This window comes from Peromyscus eremicus, chromosome 20 (genome assembly GCF_949786415.1).
Source record: "Peromyscus eremicus chromosome 20, PerEre_H2_v1, whole genome shotgun sequence".
NCBI lineage: Eukaryota > Metazoa > Chordata > Mammalia > Rodentia > Cricetidae > Peromyscus > Peromyscus eremicus.
Window position 1 is genome coordinate 17,365,587 of NC_081436.1, and position 16,113 is coordinate 17,381,699.

Here is a 16,113-nt window from a genome sequence, read left to right on the forward strand (position 1 = left end):
GTGCACACTGCACAGTCAGGCTGGCTGCTCCAGGTCAGCAGTGCTGGGAACATGGGCATGCTGTAAACTGAGCCCCCCCACCCCCACCCCAGGGCAGCTGACTGACCACAGGCAGAGACGCCACGTGGAAGGTAAGGGCAGGGAAAGGCCTTCATGGGCCCACATGCAGCTTTGACACATTGGCTGGCCTGGCAGCTGTGACAGGTGTCCTCACAGGAACATCACAGCAGACCCTGTGTTGGACCTAGAGTTGACTCGGTGGGAAGTACTAGAACCCGGAGATGAGGCTCCATTTCAAGCTGGCGGGGTTCAGCTGGAGCCCAGCGACCATAGCTCACCATGCCTTATAGAAAAGTGGTGTATTTAACCCTACAGTTAATTCTTCTTTGTATGGCTATCTACCCACACCGTTTGGCTCCGTGGATGAGTGATGTTGGCTTCGTAACCTCGTGGATTAAACTCAAATGTGAATCATTGCCTTGGATCTGGGGAGCCCTGGCGTTGTATGACTTCATCCCACAAGCACTCGCCAGTACCTGCTGCATACCCAGCTCTCCTCAGACGCCCCCTCACTAGGGGCACCAGTCCAGCACCCTAATGCAAGGCACCCACTGTGTACCAGATGTTTTCAGACTTGGCCCTAAAATAGACCCTGTGACTGCACCCCTACGCCATGCTCCCACATACTGGTGTTGTAAATGGAGCTGGGAGAGACCTGAAGTCCGGACCTGTCCAGAAAATAGTGAAGCTTCCTATGGGGTGAGCCACAGTCAGGGACAGGCTTGGGGAAGGGACATAGTGTGGCCTCCAGAAACTGAGGGAAAGGAACCTCAGATCAGCCATCATTAGGTTTCATTATCAGTGCTGGACAGCTGCAAGACCCCTGTAGTAATGCACTGGGTCCTGGGATCCTGGGTGGAGGAGCAGCGTGGCTACATTAGCCCCAAGAATGTGGGGCAGATGAGCTGGGTCTGTGCTTGAGGGCCAGGGGCATGGTGGGGTGACATCTTTGTGGAGTAGTGGGGTACTAAACCAGTGGGACCAGTCTGATCAGAGACCAGCACTGTGGGAAACTGGTGTCACAGGGCAGAGCAAGTGGCGTTGTCAGTCAGTGGAACTGGTAAAAGTTGCATGTTGGGGGTGCTTGGGTGTAGGTGAAGGTTAGGGCAATGGGATGAGGGCCCAGGAGGTGAAAACGGTAGAGGAGTGTTGAGGGAGGTGAGGGAGGGGTGTTGGTGACTCCAAGACTCCAAGCCTACCTCCCTGGGCAGATGGCAGAACTCCTACCCTAGATGGGGGGACCCGAAGGGAAGCAGGTTGGAGGGAGGAGGTCTAAGCTGGAGGTGCCAGGAAATGATGGGAAGAAGTTGGTGCTGGGTGGGGTACGCTTGTTGGGAAGAATGAGAGAGGCTGCAGGCTGAAACTGGGGGGGCTGGTGACTGGGTGTCGTGACGTACCACCTTCTGCTTGAGAGGGGAAAAGTCAGGGGGACCATCCCCTGAGCACTAGAACACAGCCTGGGAAGCCCCCTCACCCCACAGTCTCAGGGCCTTGCTGTTGCAGAGGCCACACTGGACAGACAGCAGTTCTGAGACAAACAGAGCTACAGTGTAGACTGACAGCTCCCCACATCCTGTCTTCACAGAACTCAGAATGTGGCCTCACTGGGAAATCAGGTCTTTCTAGATGCAGCCAGACACTTGAAGGGAAGTCATGCAGGACTTAGGGTGGACTTGCTTCCATTTTCAGGGTCTTTAGAAGATAAACTATGTGTCAGGGGACTCGATACCCCTGGGGCCTCTTCTGGGTCTTGGAGAGGAATTCCTGGGCTGTAGGAGAGGAAGAGAAGCCCATGCTCAAGTGGCAGGACTAGGCTGCTACGTTGCAGTCCCACGGCCAGGCGGGACTGGAGATAGCAGGGTCTTACAGGGCAAGGCTGGCTTTCTTTTCTGATGGGAAAGCTTAGATATGCCCTGGAGCCTGGAGCCTGCAAGATCTGCTACTCTCAGGCCCTTGCTGTGGACAGGGTGATGGCACCTACGGTTTAATGAGTATAGAGCCAGAATGTCTTCTGGGCAGTTTTGTTCACAGAAAAGTGCTGGGCTTGACTGCTCATGGGCTAACCTGGAATATAGGAAAGCAACACTCCCGAGGGAGAGAATTTAAAGTGTCTGAAGGAAGAGGGATATATCTTAAGCTGAAACTGCACATCAGTGATGGGCACTCACAAGGGATGCATAGAAAGCTGTGAGCACTGACTGACTCTGTGTGTGTGTGTGTGTGTGTGTGTGTGTGTGTGTGTGTGTGTGTGTGTGTACACATATGTGGTCTGTGAGGAGAGTGTGCAGTTACAGGTGTGAGTGTGTGTGTGTGTGTGTGTGTGTGTGTGTGTGTGTGTGTGTGTGAGGTTGAGACTGAGTCTGAGACCATGGGTGATAAGGATGTATGTAATGGCATGTTTACAAACATGTGTACATAGACATGTTTACAAACATGTACATGTTTGTGAGGATATAATGGTTTGAGTGTGTCATCTGGTGTATATGATGGCATGAGTGTGCAGGTGTGCGTGCAAGCACGTGAACTCCAAACTTCCTGCAGAGCAGCCAAGCCGTGAGCCATGACAGGCAGGGCCCTGGGATCCAGAAGTGGCTGGGAGATAAAGTGTCCACTGTGGTGGTCCCAAGATGAGCAAATACCAAACTGACTGGTCCTCACTCACTTCTGCACACTGGCAGCCTCTCTCTGTCCCTGTTTCTCTGGGCCCCTCTCAGCCAATGCAGAACCAGTGGGTGGATGAGAACACACCCTCCCTGCCTAAGCCCGGCCTGGCCTGGTACCCGAGACCTGTAAGATCCTTCCATGGCTTGCGTGGTTGTGAAGGTGTGTAGTGAATTAGCGATCCCAGCCGCCGTCTGTCTCAGCGGACTTGTTCTCTGGGCTACAGAGGCAGCCGCTTGGGACTCAGTGGGACTCAGCCCCAACACATTCATCAGAGGACAACTTCCAGGGGATAGTTTAGCCCTATAATCCATCATCCTTGGGTCACCTCCAGAGCAGGGTGTTTCTGATATTTAGAGAGCAGCTCGGGTAGAGATCCAGGTGCAGGTGTCACTGTGGCACCTAAGCCCCCGAGCCTGAGCCCTCTCCATCAGCAGTCAACTGTGTGTCTCACGGGACATCCACAGTCCACTGGCTCTCCCTTAGCGTCTGTGGTGGTTAGTTTATGTCCACCTGAAACAAACTAGAGTCACCTGGAAATCGAGGACTGTAATTGAGGAACTCCCTCCATTAGCTTGGCCTGTCAAGGGCATATCCTTGATTGATGATTGTGGGAGGCCCAGCTGACTGTGGGTGGAACTATCCCTGGGTTGTATAAGAAAGCAAACTGAGCAAGCCCTGGAGAGCAAGCCAGCAAGTATCACTCCTCCGAGGCCTCTGCTTCAGCTCCTGTCTCTGGGTTCCTGCCTTGAGTTTCTGCTCTGACTTCCCTCAACGATAGACAATAGCTGAAATAAACCATTTCCTCCCCAAGTTGCCTTTGGTCAGTGTTTACCATGGGGAACTTGGGGGGTGGGAGGCAACCAGAACAGCCTGTGTGTGACCTCCGCTTTCTTCTCCAGGGGAGCATTGCCAGGTGAACGTTCGCTCAGGCCGCTGTGCCAGCGGAGTATGCAAAAACGGGGGCACCTGCGTGAACCTGCTCATCGGAGGCTTCCACTGTGTGTGCCCGCCCGGCGAGTACGAGCATCCCTACTGCGAAGTCAGCACCAGGAGCTTCCCACCCCAGTCCTTTGTCACCTTCCGAGGCTTGCGGCAACGCTTCCACTTCACCGTCTCCCTTTCGTAAGTGCAGCCCGTGCCTGTGGGCATCCCTTGGGAAGGGGTCTGCGCATCTCAACTTTCTAGGCTCCGGATGGTTGAGGAGGCTTGTTCAGTGCTAGCTGCGCCGGACCAGCTGCTCAAGGGTAGGACCATTGCCGTGTTGATGAGAGAGGAGGTCATTTCTGCACAGTGACAGCAGAGCATCAGTGCTTTTCAGAGGGGACGGACCAAATCCCAGGCCTGGAAACTAAGCTGGCTACTCAGGTCCTGCCCATCAGCCGACATGTGGGCGTTGCTGACCTCTCAATAGCCAGTGGGGCAGGCCCAGGAATCAGACCTCCTGTGTGTGTGTGTGTGGTGTGTGTGTGTGTGTGTGTGTGTGAGAGAGAGAGAGAGAGAGAGAGAGACAGACAGACAGACAGACAGACAGACAGACAGACAAGGCAGGCTGCTCAGACCCCACTTCCCCGACCCTGGTCCTGATCTGTAACTGGCTGATTGTGTGCTGTCCATACCTTCTCCCCCAGAAGAATTGAGATGTTATTTTAAAATGTTTGAATCTATCATTTGGGACTGGGGAGATGGTTTAGTTGTTAAAGTGGCTGCCGTGCAAGCATGAGAACCGAGTTCAAATCCCCGGCACCCATGTAGAAGGCCGGGCACAGTGGCACATACATGTGATCCCACAGCTGGGGAGGCAGAGGCAGGAGGACTCCAGGGACTTACTCTTCCACCAGTCTAGCTGAATGAGTGAGCTCTGGGTTCAGTAAGAGACCTTTTCTCAAAATATAATGTATGGAGAGTGATCAAAGACACCGGATGTCAGCCTCTGGCCACTGCACACATGCACAGACGCTCCTGCACACACATGTACAAACATGCACACAGGATACCAAATGAACTTCACTGGATTCTAGGCAGCATGAGCCTGTGACGGTTGCTCAGCTCAAAGAAAATCTGGACTTTCTACTGAAGATTTCTGCTAAGTTCAAGTTAGTTGACTAGGGCGAGGTTTCCGCTGGGTGTTTCCGTGAGTGTCTGCAGTCGATCTCTGCAGCCCAGCTCACCAGACAGCAGTGTGGTATTCTCTGTCCTCCCCTGGGTGGGTCGCTCCACAGCCTGACTCTTCACCAAGCTGCCTGCGGAGCACCAGACCCCTTAGGATGGGCTGAGCAGGAGCCTGTCCCTGGGTTTTGTCCCAAGGATGGATCCCTCCAGCGATGTCCTTCTGACCACAGACAAGTGACTTCTCCTTGTGACTCATCTCCTGTACAGTAGGCTACCAAGGTCCCTCCTATTGGTGCATGGTAGGGAGGTCCAAGGATGTGGGGTGATGCTGGCAATTGGGGCTTTCTCTTGTCCCCCAACCCTCCACTTGCCTGATAAAATGAACAGTGTCTACCTCAATGCACAGTACATACTGAGCCCTGTATAGCCAGGCTGGGAAAATTGCTCTGGTTGCCTGTTTGTGTCAAGACTCTGCTCTCCATCTAGAAGGCTACCCCTTACTGCACAAGCCTGCAGAGCAAGGGCCCTGTTTGGGATCCCCTGTGACATCGTATCTGCAACAGAGGACTCCCATGAATAGCCCCCTTCCACATCAGAGGAGTCTCGTGTCCCCTGGTGAATGTATCACAGCATATAATGGGTGTGAGCTGGGGTTACATAACTCTGGAGTATAGTCATGGCTGCCTCCCACCTTGGTATGGCCAGCAGCTCACAGTCACGTGCATTGTGGTGACTTTTGGTGGCCTTTACATGTGACTGCCTTAAAACTCCAAGTCACAAAAAAAGACGACAGGAAGTTGCCCCAGAATGCTCGCAGAAGAGCCGTGGACCTCCAGTCACATAGTTTCCTAGGGCACACATCCTGGAAGCTGCTGAGGCTGAGGCCTCTCTTACCGCGGAGAGCTGCCCAGCCCGGCTGAGTTGCCTTTGTCTCAGGTGGCTTCTGTCAAGGCCCGTCTCCTCTTTCTAGTTTCTATTTGCCAAGCGCTGGGGCTCCCAAGTGGGCCCCGCTCCCAGCCGCCTTTCATTCCCTTTGTTCTTGGCTCCCTTCTCCTCTGGCCCCTCAAGCCTTGGTTTCTATTTCTGTCTTTCCTCATTTTACTTGCATTGTTCCCACCCTCCCCTCAGCCCGGGGCCCCGTCTCCATTTCTCTGTCTTTGGCAATGGACGACAGTGCTTGCCAGGAGGGCGCTGTGTAAGAGGGGTTAACCCGGACACGGAGAGTCCAGGATCAGATGGTCCTGTCGGTACAAGAGGCTTCGGACATGGCACCTGTTCATGTAGAGACATTGGTGCTAAGGGAGAGCACCTTGGGGGTCTCATCTGATCCATAGCAGAAGATAAACTATATGTGTTCTGTCTCCAGACATGCTTCTAGTCCGTAAATGGGCTGTGTGTCATCCATTTTTTTTTTTTTTTTTTTTTTCCGAGACAGAGTTTCCCTGTGTAGTTTTGGTGCCTGTCCTGGATTTCACTCTGTAGACCAGGCTGGTCTCGAACTCACAGAGATACGCCTGCCTCTGCTTCCCAAATGCTGGGATTAAAAGTGTGCACCACCGCCACTCTGCTTATCATCCTTTTTTAAACATGTTGTCTGTCTGTCTCTCTTCTGTGTGTGTGTGTGTGTGTGTGTGTGTGTGTGTGTGTGTGTGTTCATGTGTATGAGTGCACGTGGAGGCCGAAAGTTGATATTGGGTGTCTTCTCCAATCACTCTGCACTGTATCTTTTGAAGCAGGGTCTCTGGCTAAGCCCAATGCTCCCCATCTCCAGATAGTCTCGCTGACCCTGAGGATCTCCCGTCTCTGCCTCCCGAGTGCTGGGATTACAGGTGGCTACCATACCTGCCTGGCTTTGGTTCGTGGGTGCTGGGGAACCTAAACTCTGGTCTTGGCACTTGCACCACCAACCTTGACCCACACAGTCCCTTTGCCCAGCCCACCTGGAGTCCTCTCACACTCTGCAGGCCATCATCACCATGTTCCCTAAGGCTCTGGAGCATGAATCAGGTTTGGTGGGCCGTCAGCATCTCACGTGTTAAGAGTGCTGGGGCAGATTCCCTCCTGAACCATGGCCCTCTGGGCTCACTCCCTTGACTGGCTGTGTCACCCCTGTTCATCTTCATGGCCCTTGGGGTCCTTCACTTGTGTGACATGCTGCTCACCCACAGGTTTGCCACCCAAGACAGGAATGCCCTGCTGCTCTACAATGGCCGCTTCAACGAGAAGCATGACTTCATCGCCCTGGAGATTGTGGAGGAGCAGCTGCAGCTCACGTTCTCGGCAGGTGGGGCTTCCTGCGGCCGCGGAGTATCTCCCAGGCACTTTATGGATTAAGTTTGTCATTGTCCTCACAGCAGCTCCAAGCTGCTCACCCTTCCAACCTGAATTCTGTGTCTAGGAATCTGGCCTCTAGAAGAAATCAGAGTGCAGGAAGATGACGTCATTGCAGTGTTACTTGTAATGCTAACACTAGACAAAGCCTATTTCCTAAATCAGAACCAGTAAATGAAGTGCAGTGATGGGGATGGAGAGATAGATCAGCAGATAGCTCAGCAGTTAAGAACACTTGCTGTTCCTGCAGAGGACCTGGGTCTGGTTCCCAGCACCCATGTGGCAGCTCACAACTGTTCATAACTGCAGTTCCAGGTTATCCAGTGCCCTCTTCTGTCCTCCATGTGTACCTGGCACACATACAGTACACACACACACACACACACACACACACACACACATATATATATATAAATATATATATATATATATATATATATATATATATATATGGAAGAAAAACACTCATACACATAGAAATCAAATAAATCTAAAAATAATAATAAAAATAAAGTGCAATGCACCTGTAAATTAATGTGATGACTTATACCAGCATGTGAGGACCAAGCAGGCACAGATATGAGGAATTGAGGGTGGGGGTTGAGAGGGGCTAGCCTTTTCGGACTCAGGGTTCCTCTTTTTTTTTTTTCCTTTTGGGAATCTTGCCACCTTTCAGGTTGAAGCCCTTGATGTAGCAGGTGGGGTGGGGATGGCTTCCTGTGGTAGCTATGCCAAAGAAAAGGACACACAGCCAGTCTCTCTGGACAGCATGCCTACCCTGCAGCCTGGGTGCCTGATTGGAGGCCCCCTAACCTGTTTCTCTCTGGATCTCCCTCTCCCTGTGCAGGTGAGACCACGACAACGGTGACACCGCAGGTCCCTGGAGGTGTGAGTGACGGGCGGTGGCATTCGGTGCTGGTGCAGTACTACAACAAGGTAGGAAGGTACCTCGGTGCCTCCTCACCTCCCACTCAGACCAGCCATGGTGGCCCAGTGGCTTTTCCACTGAAGATGGTATTTGTACTCTGCAATGTAAAAAGCACCGTTGGAAGGGAATGAAGGATATGATCTCAATGGAGGGTTCTGTGAATGTAGCCAAGCCTTGAGCTGGAGCCGTGGGGGCAGGCAGGGACTCGGCTACACTAAGACGGGACACAGAGAACTGGTTTGTCTGTGCCTTCCTTCAGCTCTAGGCTGCTCAGACATAGCCCAGATGCAGAGCTTCCCTGAGCTGTGACTAGAAGGTGCATTCCTGGCTCTGAAAGTGGGAGCTGTCTCTCATGGAGTATAGCCTCTGCAGCCTTAATGCTGATGGAGATAGAGGGAAGAGTTGCCAGGGCCTGGGGCCAAAGGTTCCCTGGGGACCTTGACGAACACTGAGCTGGTCAGCAGTACTTGGATTGGGGTTTGAACTTCCCCAGGCCTATCCCCAGGGGTGGTCGTGGTATTGCACAGGGCACAGCTGCCAGAGAGAAGCATCTCTGCAGTCCACGATGTCCTATTTCAGAGACTTTCATTTGATCATGAAGTGCTGGCCCTGTGCACTTTGGGGGCAGTTATTATCCATGTAAGGGATGCTGCTTGCACATCCCCTGACTGGCTCCCAGTAGCCCCATGAGAAGCAGGAGGATGTGGGTCTCTCCCCTCTCTTCTCTCCTCCTAGAACTCACAGTTGGACTAGGTTTGTTTTCCTTTCTGTGGTGTCTTAATCCCTCATTGTTCTCAGCTATTTCTTTGAGGGTGTCACCCCCATGTTCTCCCATGCCCCCCTCCCACACCGTGTTCTGCATTGTAAACCAGTGATTCCCACCCTGTTCTTACCCCAGAGAAAGCGCAGCCTACAACCTTCCATCCTTGTTGTGGCTAAAGGATAGTCCATGATCTCTGGGCACACAGGTAGGGGCTGAGCTCCCGTGATTGGGGCACTGGAAGCCTCTGGAGCTTGGGACTGCTTTTCTGTGTCCCTGTGGAGAAGGGCATGGTCACCTGAGATGCTCAGGCACTTTGAGTGCCATCTGTGCTGTCTGGATAGCTGGCCAGATGATGACAGATACAGGCAGCAGAGCTCGCAGGAAGTGGAACACACTTGGCTCAAGGACAAAGTGTCTATGGTTTTGTGTGCCCCAAATACACCCTTCCTTGGGTCCTGACATTCACATACTTTTTATTGTTTTGTTTTTTCTTTTCTCTTTCTTTCTTTCTTTCTTTCTTTCTTTCTTTCTTTCTTTCTTTCTTTCTTTTTTTCCTTCCTTTCTTTTTCTTTTTCTTTTTTTTCTTTCTTTCTTTCTTTCTTTCTTTCTTTCTTTCTTTCTTTCTTTCTTTCTGCTTGTTTCTTTTTTTAAGGCCTTTAAAATGTATTTATTTTATACCTGTGTGTGTGCCTGAGTATATGCAGCGTGTTCATGCAAGTACCCTTGGATGCTAGACAAGTGTTGCATCCCCTGGAACTGGAGCTCACAGGCAGTTGGGAGCTGCCCACTGTGGGTGCTGGGAACTGAACTTGGGTCATCTGGAAGTACAGCAAGCACTCTTAACCACTAAGCCATTCCTCCAGCCCCATGTTTTTTTTGTTTTGTTTTTTAAGGCAAGGTTTCCCCAGTATAACTTCCCTGGCTCTCCTGGAACTTACTCTGTAGACCAGGCTGGCCTCAAACTCAGAGAAATCCACCTGTCTCTGCCTCTGTAGTGCTGGGATTAAAGGCATAAGATTTTGAGTAGAAAGAATGACAGATAACCCCACGAAGGGATGCCCTTGTAATCCTGCAAAGGGCTGATGGTCTTGCTGGCCTCTGCTCCCAGAAAGAACATCCAGGAATATTCACCCTGTCACCTTGCTGCACTCACCTTGATCCTGTGGCTTCTCTTATATGTTCTTCCTGCCTCCTAGACCTTCATACCCTGGGTGGACACTCCCAGTAGCTTGTGCTTCCAGAATGTATAGGCCTGTCGGAATGAACCATAGGAAGCCCTGAGGTGTCGGGGAAGCTCAGTGTGTATGTCCTTTCTTGCTTATGTCAGAGACACACCTCCAGACTGCAAGCTTGCTGCTGAGGGGGGGGGGGGATGGGAGGCTGCACCAGCCTTGATTTCCCCATTAGAAGCCTCTGCATCTGTCTACTGTGGTTGATTGGGACCCAGATCGGCACCCAGCATTGACCTCTCAGCCCCGTTGTGAATTCTCTGTCCTGTGAGCCAGCTCAGAGAAGCGCACCATTACAGAAGGCTACCCCAAATAGCCCAGAGGAAAGATGGCCCCCATGCCACAGGATCAGCAGGTAGAGGTGGATTACTGGAATCTGTGCTTCCCTTTGCAGGGCCGGGTCCTTTCAACAGCTCCCTCCACCTCCCAATGAACAAACAGAGCCCTGAGCACAGGATTAGGCCTTTGCTGGGCTGTTTCCTTCTCTTGCCAGAGGGTATTTTAGGGAGGAAACCAAGCAGTCTCCCCTATATCCTTAAGCCTCCGTGTGTGGGTTGAGCGGGCCACACAGCAGGGAATATTAGCAGAGATTACAGTACGTGTCTGTGGATGACCCTGATGTTTCTATGTGATTCTGCCTCTGAGGTGGCTGCTTTTACTAGTCCAGGTGCAGGGACAGACATGCTTTGGATCTGTGGGGGCCTAGGAAGACCTGTCAGGCTGGGAATAATTTACAGACTGATTTGGGGGCAGCAGCCTGAGGTCACAGTACTCCAGTCTATAAGGAACAAAAGAGACCTTGAAAGTGACCTGTCAAGGCAAGTCACTCTCTCTGTTGGGTCTCTGTACCATGCCATAGTCATCATTGTCATTATCAGTGACCTCTCTATCCCTAGCCTCTGGCTGTAACATATGGAGTGACCTCAGGCTACTGAGGATGGCTGTGAGAAGGTGGCCTGAGGAGAGGTGCAAGATGATGAGGGAGGGGTGAGTGACTCAAGCCGAGTCTGATGGTGGCCTTAAGGCCAGTGGGTCCAGCAGTGAGGGGAAGTCCCTCCGCAGACCTTTCTCTAACTGGCTGTGCTGGTCCTGAGTGCACTCCGCCGGCTTCGTTCACACCGCCTAGGTTTGGTTACTTTTTGGTTATTAAGAAAATGCGCTTGGAGACTTGAGCATCCACCTGACCCTGCTGTGAAGGTGTGGAATAGACTGCTCGCTCTGACCGTCATGTCTGCCCTGCTGTCCCCGAGTGCCAGCTTCCTTCAGGCACATCTTTGCTTTGTTCCTATCCTGGACATGTCAGGTCAGCCTGGCAAAGCATCTCTGCCCAGAGACCACAGCACTGGGAACCTTGTGGGACCTGTCCCGGGTCTGCTGGCCCATGGGGGGACTTCAGAGCTGCCAGACTGGCTTCTTGTCAGGGTCCCCCCAGGAAACAGGTGGAGCACCCAAACAGGCTGGTCCAAGAGGGACAAAGGGCGGGCCAGTGTGGGGCAGCAGGGAGGTGTACAGGCCTAGGATCGGTGGTAGTGGAGCTGGGTGACCTTCATCCTGGAGGAGCAAGCGCTCTGGTCAGAAGCCTGAGGGAGACAGTGTCTGTGGCCCCAGGAAACCCTCTGCAGACTTTCTCAGTGAGGGCGGGGCAAAGGCAGTTTGCTCTTTCTTTCCGGTGAGTGACATTTTCAGTACGGTCTATTGGTTAAGTTCGCCTTCAGGGGAACAGAAGAACATGTTGGAGTTCACGGTGGTGGTTCTAGCGAGGTCTTCTCCGAGGCAGCCATTGCTCGGCACCTCGTGCTTCCCCCAGCCTTTCTCCAGAAGCACTAGGGAGGTTTGGCTGGGTGGGGATTTGTGGTTGGGAACCGACCCACCGTAGACTCTTTTCCTGAGGCTTTTGTAAAAAGCAGTCAAGCATTTCAACTTCCAGCCTATTTGAAATCATTTCTTTGCACTTGAAACTCAGGTTTCAACGCTGGGTTTCCTTTTAAGTCACCTTTCAGCACCCAGGGGTGCGCTTGTGGGATTGGGAGAGGCGTGCTGCCCATATCCCAGCTCAAAGTAGCATCTGGCTGCTTCCAAAAGAGGGCGCTGTTTGGAGGAGAGGACACCTGCCTGCAGCCACTGGCCGCTTGGTCCTCTTGAGCAACTCTTTTGCTTCATGAAGGATTATGGCTATACCTTGTTTTGCTCAAGGAGCCCCAGTGGGATCTTCGGATGCAGGCATACGAGCTTCATCCTCTTGGATGTCTCAGGGATTGACCCTACTGGGGCTGACACATAGACACACGTACAGAAAAGCTGAGATCAGGTAGGCTGTGCTGGCTCTGATGGAAAGCACCAGCTGTGACCTAGAACTCCAATGTGCATGCCTGTGTGTGTGTGTGTGTGTGTGTGTGTTGGTTTTTTTGAGACAGGGTATCTCTATTACATAGCTCTAACTGTCCTGGAACTTGCTATGTAAACCAGGCTGGCCTGGAACTCACAGAAATCTCTCTGTCTCTGCCTCCCAAGTTCTGGGATTCAAGACATACCTCACCACCCAGCCCAGCATGTATATCTCAGCCATCTGAATCAAGGCAGGTTTATGGTATACAGCTGCACAAGAAAGCACGTTTAGCTAATCAAGATAGAGGGTCTCTACAGGGAAGCAGGCCCAGGCTGCAGTCATCCCTGAGGAGGAAGCCATGGTCAATGGTTTCTATACACACTATTAATATTCCCAGTTGGACCAGAGGGACTTTTCCGACCCTCTGAGCCTCACCGAGGGAAGGCTTTGCCACTCCCGTGGACTGAGTGAGGCATTGAGGTCCTTGATATGGCCATGCCCATGTCAAATAACACACATCACTCAGGACTCCATCTGCTCTCCACATGAGGAGCCATTTAGTGGGACCCTCCTCACCACCTTGGTTGGCGAATCAGGGGTGTCATGGATTTGGCTGTTCCCACCTCAATTCTGAGACAACCCCCAGCCCACTGGGGAAGTGTGGATGTGCTAGTGAGGTTTGTGTGTCCAACTTGAATACATAGGGCAGTGTGGTCTCTTCTGTGGGTGTGCTCAGGATGTGGGCAGGAAGTGGGGCCTGAGGTCAGAATGAGTCTGCAGGGGAGTTTTCATAAAGGGATTAGGAGGTGAGATACCGATTGGGCTTCTCCACCTGGCATTTGGGATTGATGACTCTTTGTTGGGAGAGGGGCCAGTCTGTGTCCCCGGCCACTACTCATGAGATGTCACAGGATCCATGCCCTAGTGAAGACTCAGATGTCTCAAAGGATTGTCTCTTCCCAGGCACTCGGCTAGGGATATGAGGTTAGCTGGGAGGGACTTGCAATGGTTAAGGTGGGGACAGGAGTAGCTGAAGCCAGGACAGGAGACAGGTGGGTGGTAGCAGCAGGTAGCGTGTCTTCAATGACACTCAGCTTGCACAAAGGCATCACTACAGTGACCATCTTTGTCACACTGGCCTTCTGCAGCTGACAGGGCTTGTGAAGTTCCTACCAGTCAGGCTGGCTATGGGGTGCTTATATCCTTCTTACTCAAGGAATGACCGAAATGGTGGTGGTCTTCCTCCTCCTCCTCTTCCTCCTCCTCCTCGTCGTCGTCGTCATCATCCAGGGCAGCATTTTTTTTTATTTTTCCATCAATTCCATAGTAACCTAGTAAGTTAAACCCACCAATCCAAGTCCTCAGTAGCAAGTTATGGCATCTAGTTTGGTTTTCATGCATCTTCCCTTTGAAACATGCGCTAAATCAGCATTTCTTTCCCAGCCTGTCGTGCATAGCGTCTGCTTACGAGCACCCCATAATTAGGGAGCAAATGTGTGATCAGGCAAGCTGTGTTAGCTGCGAGAAGAGTGATGCTGTGCAGATGTGATCTTGGTGAAAAAGAAAACAATACGTTGCGCAGGGACTGTGAGATCCTGGGGCTGGAGAGATGGCTCGGTGGTTAAGAGCACTAGCTGCTCTTCTAGAGGACCTGGGTTCAATTCCCAGCACCCATATGGCAGCTCACAACTGTCTGTAACTCCAGTTCCAGGGTACCCGACACCCTCATGCAGGCATGTAAGCAGGCAAAACACCAATGCACATAAAATTTAAAAAAAAAAAATTAAAAAAAAACTCAAATAAATCTTAAAAAAAAAAAAAAAAAAAAAAAAGAGCACTGGCTGACATGGTCCCAGCGTGCACGTGGCAGCCCACAAGCATCTGTTACTCCAGTTCCAGGGGATTCGTCATCCTCTTCTTCCAGACACTGCATGTTGAGTGGTGTACATACACGTGCAGGCAAAACACCCATACACATAAAAAAAAAAATCCAAAGGGCTTGCAAAGTAGTGTTTTGAAATGATAAATAATAAATCAAATTGACATGATTGATGTCAGGTTGGGTTGCTGTGTTTTCCTTGGCTGCATAAATCTGAGAAGAGGTTTAGAGAAAGCGTTGCTGTATGTGTTCAGGCTGGCTGTGTTTCTGTTATGAGAAAAGGGGGTTCTATCAGAAATGTACCATTCTTCTCAGAACTGACACCTCTCTGATGGGGGCGGGGGAGGTGACCTTAGGCTGACCTCTGGATGTGGATCTTCTTAGGAATTGCCTGGTCCTGGCTGGGTTCACTCTGGCTTGTTCACATGGTTCCAAACCTCTTGTCTGTGCTGCATGTGAAACCCCAAGATCCAGAAGAAGTGGGTTGTGACCCCACCTCCACTCCCCTCTAGATAGGGGAGGGTTTCTACTATTCCAGAAAACCCAAGGGCCCTAGCTCAGACACATGGGCAAGTCTCTCCCCAGGACCTCCAGGTTCTCCTCCTCCTCCTTCTCCTCCTCTTCTTCCTTCTCCTCTTCCCTCTCCTCCTCCCCTCCCCCTCCCCCTCCCCCTCCCCCTCCTCCTCCTCCTCCTCCTCCTCCTCCTCCTTTTGAGAGAACGTCTCATCATGTAGCTCTGACCATCCTGGAACTCACTATGTAGACCAGGCTGGCCTCAAACTCACAGTGATTGGCCTGCCTCTGCCTCCCAAGTGCTGGGATTAGAGGTGTACACCACCACACCCAGCAAAGGACCTCCAGGTTCTTAGAGGTATAAAATCTCAAGGCAGCATTGAGGACACGTGTTGCCAGTGGCCCAGTAGTGACTCTTTCTGCAAACAGCAAGCATGGTGGGTATGTTTGTGAACAAGGATATGAATTCAGGTAGATCTATGATCCTTTGAAGTCCTTCTGTGGGTCATCTTCTATACACCTGAGTTACAGGCAGAGCCTCAACCATCTGGGTCAGTGGCAAATGAGCCATTTTTGGTCTTATTCTTTTATATATATATTTTTCAACAAATCTGCAGATTTGAAGACGATGAAAGATAAAGAAGCCACATTTTCGTGAAGTTCATTGAGCCTTGCACAGTACCTAAAACCGTTTTGACCAAAGGTGCGGCAACGTGAACTTAATTCTTTACCGTCCCATTGCACGAGGCCCTCTTGCCAACAAAGGGGGGTGGGGTGGGGTTTCATAGGAGCCTATGGGAGTGCACCTCGGGGGTTCGGTTACCATAAAAGCTCTCATTGTCCGCAGGCCTGAGCCTGGAGTGTGAATCAGTTGTTTCTTTCCGGCAGTGTTTCCTGCCAGTGCAGTGAGCTCCTGTCTGGCCAACACAGGTATTCCATAAATATCGAGTAGCGACACTTCCATACAGTCACATTCCGCCAGCTCTCAGTGGGTCACCGGGTGATGTCTGAGACCCCGGTTATCTGTCCTCCATCTCCGCCTTTGGAATGTTAAATGCTTCCCTTGAAGCCGAGCTTAGTAGGTAACAGAAGCCAACCCAAGGGGTACGGAGTGGCCAGTGAGCCCTGTGGGAGAGGTGGCTGGGGTGGCCCTCTACAGAGCTGCCAAGGTAGTAATGGGGTATGTATGCAGCAGGTCCAAGGACACACCCCGTCCTCTGACAGGTGGCAGAGCTGGGAGATAAGGTGCCTGGCTTCCTTTCCTAAACACAGGATGGTCAGATGGTAGAGAGTCACCTGCATGGAAACGTC

The 16,113-nt window shown here is 51.8% G+C and overlaps 1 protein-coding gene across 1 annotated transcript in view; it reads left to right on the top strand.

The window, feature by feature from the left end:
• The window catches only part of Celsr1 (cadherin EGF LAG seven-pass G-type receptor 1), a 140,064-nt gene that overhangs the window by 73,546 nt on the left and 50,405 nt on the right, over positions 1-16,113 (top strand). The window contains exons 3-5 of the mRNA XM_059247997.1: positions 3,624-3,846; positions 7,002-7,117; positions 8,012-8,100. Of these exons, the coding sequence (XP_059103980.1) occupies positions 3,624-3,846; positions 7,002-7,117; positions 8,012-8,100 (428 nt within the window). The remainder of the gene's footprint in view (positions 1-3,623; positions 3,847-7,001; positions 7,118-8,011; positions 8,101-16,113) is intronic.